The following is an 11,743-nucleotide window of genomic DNA, read 5'->3' as shown; positions in this document are numbered from 1 at the left end:
CTGGAATGTCCCTATTTCCCCTGCCACTGCTGCTGCCGAGGAGAAGGAGGAATCAGTGTGTGTCCTGAGCAGTGGCAGCAAAGGGAGCATCCCATTGCTTCTCCGTGGCCTTTCTATGGCTGTTGTTGAAGGCCTACGCACTTCAGCAGCTTGTAGTGGTTGCTGGAGAGCAGGTGAGGAGGTGAGGTTACTGCCACCAAGCCCCAGCCCTGCGTAAAGAAGAAGAAGAAGAGTTTGGATTTGATATCCCGCTTTATCACTAACCGAAGGAGTCTCAAAGTGGCTAACAATCTCCTTTCCCTCCCTCCTCCACAACAAACACTCTGTGAGGTGAGTGAAGCTGAGAGACTTCAGGGAAGCGTGACTAGCCCAAGGTCACCCAGCAGCTGCATGGGGAGGAGCAGAGACGCGAACCCGGTTCCCCAGATTACGAGTCCATAGCTCTTAACCACTACACCAAACTGGCTCTGAGGGAGAGGCAGAGGGCAGGGCCACCCTGGGTGGGAAGAAAGGGGGAGCAGAGCGAACCTCATGGAGTCTTGATTACTATATTTTTAAGGAACACTTTGTGCATCCATGTCTAAACTTGCCCGTTCCTAAAACTTATTTATCTCTGTGTGTTTGTAAATCTACCAAAGAATAAAATAAAATCAGAATTAAGGTTTTTTTTCAGGATGGCACAGGTGGTGGCAATTGCCCTTCTTCCGATAGGAAATGCTTGGGGGGAACAAAAAATGTCAGGGTTGAGGTGGGTAGTTGGGGTACAGTAAGAAATGTCCCTATCTGAAGAATGTTGAAGGGTATCTTATAGTTCATTGAGAGGCCTTACACAACAAAACCACTTCCCCCAAAGAATGATTTTTTATTTTATTTTTTGCAATAAGGACTGTGAAGGGAAATTGCATTGAAAAGTGTGTGGCGTAACACTTGCTTTAACACAACATCATCTAACCGCCTTGTAAACAAATCTGAACAGATGGTTTTGAAAGAGCCAATGTGATCTAATCTCCCATAAAACAAACCAGAATGAATGCCCATGTTTTGTTGTTGCTATCATTAAGCAATCGGGAATAATAAAAAATGCTTGCTAATTCTGCTGCATTTGAGAAGTAGCAGAGATACCTTCTGCCTAGTCACTTGTTTGAACAAATGGATGGGATGTCAGTGCAGCAAGTCCGCAACAGACTGCTGCATGGAACCACCTCAGTGGTGCTTAGGCATGCAAGTTTTTTGGTTTTCTTACAGCGTCCACAGGATGATGTCTTCAGCAAAATGCCATCCCATCACCCCCACCCACAATGTAATTGAGATTTACCACAAGTTTCCACAAGTGCTTCTATTTATTGAAATGGTAAATCTGGATTAAAGAGGGAAATAATATGTGGCAGCATTTTTATGAGGATGGCATGTGAATCCTGTGCACATTTTGCAAGCATGAGCAGAACCAACACCACAATGAGCTGCCACATGGGAGTGCAGACGATTCAGGGGAAAAAGAATAGTCTTAAAATATCACTGTTGAATTAGACTGACCTCTTGTGGTCAATTCAATGAAGAACCCCAAGTGATTTTTCTCCCAGTTGTAGTAGTTCTGGAATTCTGTCACAGGTTGGAAATGTTTTTCTCTCGTCTGGTGTTTTTAGACACTTATTTTTGATTCAGTGTAATGTGTATTGTAATATAGGAATAATTTCATAACATTTTAATGATTTCATTGCCTTGAGTTTTTTATGAGTTGGCAGTTTATAAATATTCCAATGACTATTCCAATGAAACGATAGAAATATGTTAATGTATACATTGGGATATTTTGCATAGGAGATTTAAAACGATTATCTCCTTTATTTAGAGAACATCTAGATGTGTACTTGTTGGGTAGGTAGGGCAGACTTGTGTTCTGTATCACGCAGAGGAGCCGGTTCCTGGGGGCCGAGGTCCCTTCAGCCCCCTATTTGAATGGGCTGGGCCCCCATAGTTGTTGGGCAATGCCATTCAAATGGGGGGGGGGGTGCCATGTCATGTGATCAATTATGTGAGGTCCATTATGCAGCCACATTTAATCGATTATGCAGTCAAAAAAGTCACCAGTCATGTGCAAGAGGGAGATATCAGCAGATAATGAGGCTTGCAAAATTAGAAATAAAAATCTTTAGAAAGGGAAAATTCCGCTACACCCACCACCATCCCAATGGCAGACCTCAGAATCTCAAATTTCAGCAGAGTCCTCAGTGAGAATTCGGGGGAGCAAAAAGCAAAACTCCACAGCGCCATCTGGTGCCACTGTGTTAGAATGCATAAACAACGAAAATAAAGCAATTTTTCTTTGCCAATGTAGCTGAGTCCTCAGTGAGAGACCCACTAAGATTTCCATATCTCACAGGGTTGGTGAGAAGCTACAAGGAGAGTGAAAATCACTTATGTCAGTGGTAGATTTTGGTGGACTTTCAGTGGCTCCTTGTGCAACACCCAAATTTGATACCCACCCTTGCGTCTCCCAGAATCACCTTCCATTGTTCATCATTGTTGCATTGCCCCCTGTGGCACCCTCTCAGTTTTGCACCCAGGGCAAGAGAACCGGTCCCTAAATCTGCCTGTGTTTCTGTCACCTTGAGTTCCTTGGAGAGCCTTGATGAGATATGAGCGGAATAGAAATCGTAATCCTGCGGGTAGGAACTGACATTTGTAAGCTGACATTTGGGAGTGTTTTGGGGGGGGGTGAAGGACAAAGATGCTTTAAAATAAATAATAATGAAATAATAAAGTAACTGTATGCTTTTCTATACAAATCTTATGTTGCTATGTTCTAGCAAAGCAAAAAGCGAAAAGAAGTTTGTGTTAGGAAACCAAATCCTCCCTGCTAGGCTTTCTATGGAAAAGTTCAAATACCCCAGTGTCAACAAAGTAAACCATGTCTAGTAAGCTAACACAGGGACCAGGTGACCCTGACAGGTAATCATTATAACTTACTCCAGAACAAATTTTGAGAAACCAAAGGATGAAGTGAGCAAGTTGACTGAGATGAAGAACAATGACACCAGGAGTTATCAGGAAAGTAGTGGCCTAGGCTGGATACGCAGGTCAAAGATTACTACGTCCAAGGTTTCGTTATGAAACTGTTGACTTTTACAAATGTGTAATGTATTTTTCCTTTCACAGTATGGATTATAGACACAGAGAGCACAGTCTGTATAGATAACAATTTTACTGTGTTGTACAGGGAAATTTGTTCCTAAATACCCGTGGTCTTCTGTCAAAGTCATTTCTAGCTACAAATCACTGTGGGAAAGCTGCAAGGGGCAGAATTGTATTTATGGCAGCAATAAAATAAAATAAGATCTGGTGAAATTTGGCAGAAAACCCAACCTTCTGGAAGCCTAAAAACTGAAAACTTTACAGGACTCTAAGATAATCATGGATCTGTTCAAAATTATAGTTCATATAATTATGTGGGCCTTAGATTTAGTCACTTCTTAATTTTTTGGTATTTGATTCTTCTCTCAACTTGTTTCTACCTGCAGCAGACCAAAATGTGGCACACACTCTTAGCTTAGAGCTGAAAATGTAAGCCAATGAGAGATATGATTTGGTAAAAGACATGGTTCACAGATATTTCATCATATTTAATTACGTCACACTTCTTTGGTGTGTGGCGCTATTTTGTTTTGTGTTCCATCATTTTTAAGCTTTTATTCTGCCTAAAGCTGGAAGCGGCCTAGGTCTCTCTGGGCCACTGAAGCCGAGTATCCCTGATCATTGTTCTTGCTAGCCAGGGCTGAGAGCAGCACACAGGCACTCAAAGGCTTGGCTAGTATTCTCTGTAAAACGGACTGCAAACACACACAAGAAGGTAGCGATGAAATTGTCGTGTTTTTCAGGCTTAAAGATGTTATATAGCGCAAAGGCCATACAAAAAACGGTCACCGCATTAGCAATTGAGGCCAATGGCATCAAGTCCTGGGCAATGATTATTTCAGAGGGTAGGGACTCTTCATTGTTTAATGGTATGCATATAACGTTGATTTTCTTCATCGTAATTCTACACACGGAACAGGTGCCCCAGATCTCAATTCCTTCAATGCCAGGTTTGTTGCTGCCCATGATGTTCTCAACCTGCCACACTCTCCATTCAAGATTGGCTGTGGAGCAGATGCTCCATAATTGGAGCCGATAAGAGCCAGGACAAAAGCACCCAGTTGAAAACAGGACACCCTGCACAACAGCTGTACCGGAAAGGAGCCATAATGTGCCTGGGGTGGAACTGGAGCTTTGGTACTGGGAAGGCTGGTGATAGAAGGCATGCTGGAGAAAAACAGACAAAAGATAACAGGTAGATAGTTAGGCACAGTATCATATGGACATCTCCTAAAATTTCAGCAAATAGTGATGTGCAGCTAAAACAATGCCATCATTCTAGGGCAAATTCTGCATTTCCCCCTTGAGACGTAGGAATGGAAAAGTCTGCTGTACCTGCAATCATAAGTGCCAGGAATCAGACTTCCCCAGGGGCGAAGAAATTGCACAACTGCACAACCCCTTTCGTTACATGGACCCCCTTCATGCAGGTAATTGGACTCTTGTCTTGTCCACTCCTCCTTTGCAATCCTATGCTCCCCTCCCTTCCCTCTCTTTGTTAAAATGTCAGGTATGAGCCAACCAAAGTTACGCATTCTACCCTTGAAAGAAAGTTTGGTGCAACAGACCAATACAGCTACTGTTCAGGACAGAATCCTTTCTGACTTTAATCCTCATTCTCTCTCTCTCTCTCTCTCTCTCTCTCTCTCTCACACACACACACACACACACACAAAATGTGGAAAAACCTACCAAGTGCCTCTCAGGACAAAAGGAAATAAAAATCAATTTGTTCTTGTCTGAGAAAACACTGCTGTGTTGGTGGGGAACTGAGGGGTGCTGCATATATGCACCTACATGAAATCAGTTCTTCAACCAGTCTCTGGTACACAAGGAGTTTCCCCAGGGCTTTCTCTTTGTGTGCCTAACCTCAGAGAAGACCTGAGAAGAGTGAAGCTGGTCTGAGCACTGTAGCAACTGCCTCTTGGAGTTCTGAGGCAGTTAGAATGCAGCTTGCTTTGAATGCTCAGAACAACACAAATCATAACTCCTGGGTACTGGCTGTTTGGGACATTTGGCAAATGCTTGGAGGCAGTATGCATTTGAATACCAGTATGATTCTGGCACTTTGAAAGGACACTTTTTTTTTTGTTAGATGTAAGCTTATGCAAAGATTGGGTACAAAAATGTGGCAATAAACACTCCAAGCTGCCAGTTCCAAAGGAATGAGAAAGCAAGATTTGAAAGAAACGAATACATAAATAAACAAATATTTAGTTGTTTCCATTGGGTTTCAACACCACTTTGAATTACAGCAACTAGTACTGGTGGATCAGACCTTAGAATCCATCTAGTCCATCATCTCTTTTCTAAAAATGAAAAGCTTTATAACAACTCTATGGGGAAAGGCATTTATTATCTCCATATTACTGTGTGGCACAGGTGTGGTGACGTCCGATACTGTGGAATAATTTCTTACTTAAATTAAGACCACTCTGTAAATTCATGGTGAGGGGGATCTTTTGAGTCAAGAGGTTTCCCAGCTCCTTGGTTGCTTTCCTGGTCACCAGAATATAAATTCTCCCTACTGTCGCTGGTCCCAAGGTAGACTCTTTTGAGATTCGCTGATTTTCATGTGCTATGGACTCATCATATTTGTTTGTAGATTTATAAAAGTCATCTACAAAGATTTTTCCTACACCTTCTCATGGGGATTCCTTCCCTTATAAAACGTGGGACTGAAAACATCCTGCATTCCAAAGCAGATTCCCAATTTGAACCCCGGAATGGGAGACTGCCCTCTTGTTCCAAACGTGGCTGGGGTTAGGTGGTGCTTATTTTTCAACTAAAGTTGTGCGTGCTTTGCTGTGGTTGCCTTGGAAGGAAAGCCCCCTCATTCTGCAGCAAGAACAGAATAAGGAACTGCTTAGTTGGAGACCACTAAGCCCAGTGCCACCAAGCGACAGAAATAGAGAGCAATGCCATGCTTAGTTGCTGCGTTTTTAAATGCACCCCCCACCCCCTTGAGATACTGTTGGTTGGTCTGTGTTTCAAACAGATCTTGCTCCTTATTTGCTCAATAATCTCTAGGGCGCTTCTCCCCGTCTACAAGGCATGAAAAACGTCTTTCCTAAACTACAGTAGGAGCAGCCACCCACTGGGGGAAGGAAAGAGAAGCTGCTCTTTCCCTCCCCTCCGCGCAAACTGGGGAGGAGACGCTGGAGGACTCCGCCCCTCGCCGCTTCCCCCAAGTGCGCCGCGATAAAGGCGCCGGCTGGCTCCCTCCTCTCCTCTCCGTCGGCTCGTCCTTCCCGCGGCCGTCCGGTCCCGCCGCAGCCATGGTCCTGAACCCCGTCATCGGGAAGCTGGTCCACAAGAGGGTGGTGCTGGCCAGCGCCTCTCCGCGCCGCCAGGAGATCCTCACCAACGCGGTGAGTGTGGCGCCTTCGCTGCGCGCCGGGGCAGCCTGTGCGCTCTCGCGGCTCCTGCGCCCCGCTTGGCACCGCCCGCCCCCCGGGTGGCCCCTGCCTTCCTTTCCGCGTTTTGGGCGGCTGCACAGGTGGCGCCTTCACGTGTAAGTCGCCTTGAGATGGTGGTTTGGAAGGCGATTGATAAATAACTTGTAACGATATTAATAAACAGCCCATCGCTGCATCTTGGCTGCACCGCTTGAATTCCTGCCTGCCAGGTTGACAGCTGAAGAGGGAGAGAGGGAGGGGACGCTGAGAATCCCATTGGCAGCCACTTTCTTCCCAACTACTTATCAAGAAAAAAATAATACAAATCTGCGGTTCTGCTCCCCCCCAAAAAAGTCTGCTCCCCCCAAAACAAGTTCATTTTGTGGCAACTACTCTGAGCCAGGGCTTAATGTTCGCTCTCTCTCACACACACAGCACTCCGCTTCTGGTCCTGGGAAGCAACAATAAAGTGCTCAGGATATATTAGTGTCCTAAAATCCTACTCGGCATGTGTTAGAGCCACTGCCCCAGCCACAAATAGCACATCTGTCGTTTGGACGAGCCTCTGTTTCAAAGGGGACAAAAATTCAGACAAACCTTTGTGTCAGTTATTGGGGTGGGGATTCAAAAGCAAGTTCTAAAGAAAGGAGCAAGTTTTCAAGTTCATCTGGCTAAAAGTGCGGCGAGGAAATAAATGGATGTTGAGTGCGATGGAAAGTTCATGTCTGCAGCCTGTAAAATAGTTTGTGAGATGAAATGAAGGTGCTGTTGTGCAAGTTCACCATGAGTTGGACTCAGACCCAGGATAGCAGGCTGCACTACAGACAGCTGCCACCCCCCACAACATTCCAGGGGGGAGGGAAGGGGGGAAAGACAGTGGCACAGAGTGCAATGAGATGGCAGGTCTTCAAAGATGCATTCAGTTCTCACACATTTTGAAGTCATTGAAAGTACTCGATACACTAGTTCAGCTGTGGAATTTGCTCCCAATGGAGGCTGCGATGATCACCAATTTGGATGGCTTTAAAAGAGGATTAAGGAGTGCGGGTAGCACTGTGGATTAAACCACAGAGCCTAGGACTTGCTGATCAGAAGGTCGGCGGTTTGAATCCCCACGATGGGTCCCTGCTCCTGCCAACCTAGCAGTTCGAAAGCACGTCAAAGTGCAAGTAGATAAATAGGTACTGCTCCGGCGGGAAGGTAAACGGCATTTCCATGCACTGCTCTGGTTTGCCAGAAGCAGCTTAGTCATGCTGGCCACATGACCCGGAAGCTGTACACTGGCTCCCTCGGCCAATAAAGCGAGATGAGCGCAACCCCAGAGTCGGCCACGACTGGACCTAATGGTCAGGGGCTCCTTTACCTTTAAAAGAGGATTAGACAATAGATCATGCAAGGATCCTGCTATATCAGGCCAATGGCCTGTCTAAGCCAGCATCTTGTTCTCGCAGTGGCTAACCAGATGCCTGTGGGAAACCTGCAAACAAGATTCAAGCACAAGAGCGCTCTCCCCTCCCATGATTTCCAGCAGCTGGTTTCCAACCATCCCTCCAGAGTCATGGAGATAAATGCTTTCAGTAGCCGCTAGCCAGTTCAGTCGTCCCTCCACCAGCACCTTAAGCAGAGAGCATCCACGTAGCCTTCAAGTTTTGTAAGATTTATTGCTGAAATAACTTAGTGTCTCTAACAGGGCCTCCGGTTTGAAGTTGTTCCCTCCTGGTTCAAAGAGACGCTTGAGAAGTCATCTTTCGCAGCTCCTTTTGAATATGCTGTAGAAACTGCAAGGCAAAAGGCGCTTGAAGTGGCAAACAGAATGCATCTGGTAAGCCATATACGGACCTCCATTGTCTGAGACGATGCTTTAAAAATGCTGTGCTGTCAAACTCTTTGCTCTTGCAGTCCAGAACCCTACATCTTGGTTTATTGAACTTGGCTTATTAACAACGAACTATTTAACTACAGAAGTGCATGAGTATTTGAGATGGGGCATGCAAACAATTACCGGTAGTTGTGTCCATGTGACATTAGGGTGACATTTAATCTATAGTACAGTAGTACAGGAAGGCTTCCTGTTCCAGACAGTTGTGCACTAGGGATTGGACCAAGCAGGTGCCAAGTCCTCACAGAACCCCCTCATGTGACACCTTTAGCATAACTGTTTTATTTAATGGTTGATGGGAAAGCTGGATGCAGTCTAAATCAGTTCAAGATTGCTTCTATTGTGCTTATTCCCCACTTGCTGTTTAATTTCCCAATTTTAATTTCCCAAGTTTAAGTTATGGTTAAGGTGGAAAACTGAACAAAATGCATTTTTATTTTTTCAGAAACATCTTAGAACACCCGATGTCGTTATAGGGGCAGACACCATAGTGGTAAGTCATAGACACCAGCAGCTGAAAACTAGAATCTCTCTAATTAGCAACTCTTGTTTTATCAACACACGCAGGTCCCGCTTTCACTCGCAATACAGAAATTCACTTATCCAAACAGAAAGAATTGTTCCCAAACCATGCGACACACCCCACTGATTCAGGTGTCCGAACAGCCAGAGTTTGCCACTTCCTTACTTGTTTGTGCTTTGCTGGTTGATGGCAATCGTTTTTGGGCAGAAATCAACGAGAGAGGGATGGGGGAGAGATCAGACAAATCAGAGAGCAGGAGGGATGGGACAAATCAGTTTTTCTTTTGTCTCTCTTTTGCTGATTGGCTGCAGCCAATAATGGAAATCGTCAGGAAATAATGGAAATTGTCAGCTCGTCATGCAAACGCTCACCTAATGAACAATTTCCTAGGAACACATTTTTTTTGGAAAGCGGAAGTTGCATGTACTTATAATTGCACGATAGAAATTGGGTATGCCAAACCATCCAGCCCAAGCTTCCATCAATGTGCTTTTTTTAACTCCAGGGTTTAAATAGCTCTTTCCTAGACTTCCTGCTTTTACTTGTGCATGGAATTAAACGCTTATCACCTGCAGTGTTTACTTTAAGCGCTTTGTACACAGACAGAAAGCAAAGTAGCTAATCATTAATATGTAAAAATATCTCAGGGTGAAAAGGAGTTTAAGTGGGGAAGGACTGTAGCTTAAGTTGTACAGTAGATACCGTATTTGTTGCTCTATAAGACTCACTTTTTCCCTCCTAAAAAGTAAGGGGAAATGTGTGTGCGTCTTATGGAGCGAATGCAGGCTACACAGCTATCCCAGAAGAAAGAACAGCAAGAGGGATTGCTGCTTTCACTGCGCAGCGATCCCTCTTGCTGTTCTGGCTTCTGAGATTCAGAATATTTTTTTTCTTGTTTTACTCCTCCAAAAACTAGGTGCGTCTTGTGGTCTGGTGCGTCTTATAGAGCAAAAAATATGGCACTTTAAATGCAAAAAGTCCAGAGCAGGATAGTAAAAACTCCTGTCTGAAATGCTGGTGAACTGCTGCCAATACTGTAAGTGTCAACAACACTGAACTAGATAGGCCATTGGACTGACTTGGTATAAAGTAGCTTCCTATGTCCTTATTTCACCTCAAGTAGCAACTCTTCTATGGGAGAGAACTAGGCTTTCCCTTGACAAGTGTATGCAAATATACATATTTAAATATATTTATTCCCATTTCAGACAATAGAAGAACAGATTTTGGAGAAACCAGTGGACAAACAAGATGCATATAGGATGCTTTCAAAGTTTGTACTTCAAATCACTGCTTATTTCTAACCATGTTATACTGCCTTTGTCGGCCTTATTTGTGGATATGGAAAGCAAATGAAAAATTACTTGATTGGGATATGCTTTTCAGTTGCCCTTCATAAGAATGAAAAGCATGTAGTTTCATTTGTTGGGGAAATGCATCTATTACAGTTACCTGCATTTCTTGTGTAGTTATTCCCACAGCTCATAACAGGCTAGCTCTGTTTCAGATTAATCTCTGGATCACTTTTTAAATCTGCTTGTCAAATACAACCATAAACACACCTGTGTGTGAATCACAGCAGGCAGGCTGTGATACATTTTTGTGAAAGCATCAAGCTTTTATTTTAATCCATGCTTGGACCTATTGTTTTGCGTAATCAAATTGGACCTAATTTGACCATGGCTATTTATTGCATAGTTGAGTTTCCTATAAAAGTTTCTCTTGCCTAGTCACACATTAGAAGAGAACTTACCAATATTTTGTTATGTGCACTGCTTAGAGAGTTTCATGATTAAGTAGTTTATAAATCTAATTGTTAAAAACATAAAATGAGACCTCACGTCCATCAGAGTCAGAGGCAACCAACCCCAAAGTATAGCACACCAGTTAGTTTTTCTCACCAATGCTTTCAAATTTTATGTCTGTTTTTCATTTAGATAAGGAGAGCAAGGTATCATTTTTGCCTGGTTCTCGTGCCTTTTTCATGTTTTCAGTAGTACTTCAGTTCAGAGGTAGCAATCAATGTAAACACAATCCAGCCAAAGTCAAGCACTTTGAAGCCCCATTCAGTTCGGTGGGAGAATAAAACAGAATCAAAGTTAAGTGCCTAGCTTTGCCTTTTTTGTAAGGCTATAAAACTGAGTAGATTGCCAACATTGCTACATCGTTCATAAATAAGCAGAATTTGTTTTTCAAACAAATTCAAGTGTTAGATTTCCAAAAAAATAGTGCAAATTGGCTGCAGCCTAAATATATCTGCTTTTTCTCGCAGGCTGAGTGGCAAGGAGCACAGTGTTTTCACAGGTGTCGCAATTGTTCATTGCAGCAGTAAAGGTAATTGGTAAGAACGAATACAGATGCTTGTGGCGAATCAAAGTCTCATTTGACCCTGTAGCCTACTTACTTGTCAGTGAAATCTTCCCCAACCCGGAAGCCTCCAAATGTTGTTGGGCTGCAACTCCCATTAGCCCCAGTCAATATGGCCATTAGGGTAAGGAATGATGGTATTTGCAGTCTAACCTCATTTGAAAGTCACCAAGAGGGGGACTTTAGTGTCTGCGTGCATCGGAAGACTGCAGGAGTTTGGCTTTTCTCTCTTTGTTCACACTGAGGAGTACATTGGGTGATAGCCAACTAAGTTTTACTCGGAGTAGACCCATTCAAATTAATGAACATGACTGAGTTAAGTCCATTCATATTTCAGTGGGTCTGCTCTGAGTTGGATAGCATCCAATGTTTTTAGAGGACAGCACTTTGTGATGAATGGAATTGCTTAGAAGTGTTGAGAGCCAGTGTGGTGTGGTGGTTAAG

The 11,743-nt window shown here is 43.8% G+C and overlaps 1 protein-coding gene and 1 long non-coding RNA gene across 3 annotated transcripts in view; one reads left to right on the top strand and one right to left on the bottom strand.

The window, feature by feature from the left end:
- Positions 1-3,598: 3,598 nt before the first annotated feature.
- LOC310842581 lies at positions 3,599-5,766 on the bottom strand. Its single transcript, XR_014563239.1, has 2 exons — positions 4,930-5,766; positions 3,599-4,299 (listed from the first exon to the last, which is right to left on the bottom strand). It is a non-coding gene; the product is annotated as an uncharacterized lncRNA (long non-coding RNA).
- Positions 5,767-6,374: 608 nt separating this feature from the next.
- The window catches only part of ASMTL (acetylserotonin O-methyltransferase like), a 21,135-nt gene continuing 15,766 nt past the window's right edge, over positions 6,375-11,743 (top strand). For both annotated transcript variants that reach the window (XR_014563103.1, XM_083734375.1), the window contains exons 1-5: positions 6,375-6,503; positions 8,221-8,352; positions 8,855-8,902; positions 10,141-10,205; positions 11,205-11,266. Coding sequence is in view for 1 of the 2 variants with exons in the window: in XM_083734375.1 (XP_083590501.1) it covers positions 6,411-6,503; positions 8,221-8,352; positions 8,855-8,902; positions 10,141-10,205; positions 11,205-11,266 (400 nt within the window). In the remaining variant the exon portion in view is untranslated. The remainder of the gene's footprint in view (positions 6,504-8,220; positions 8,353-8,854; positions 8,903-10,140; positions 10,206-11,204; positions 11,267-11,743) is intronic.

The sequence above is a fragment of the Podarcis gaigeae genome (genome assembly GCF_964106915.1).
Source record: "Podarcis gaigeae genome assembly, chromosome: 4".
In the NCBI taxonomy this organism is placed as follows: Eukaryota; Metazoa; Chordata; class Lepidosauria; order Squamata; family Lacertidae; genus Podarcis; species Podarcis gaigeae.
Note: the sequence above shows the minus strand (reverse complement) of the source record. Positions and strands in the feature narration are given on the sequence as shown.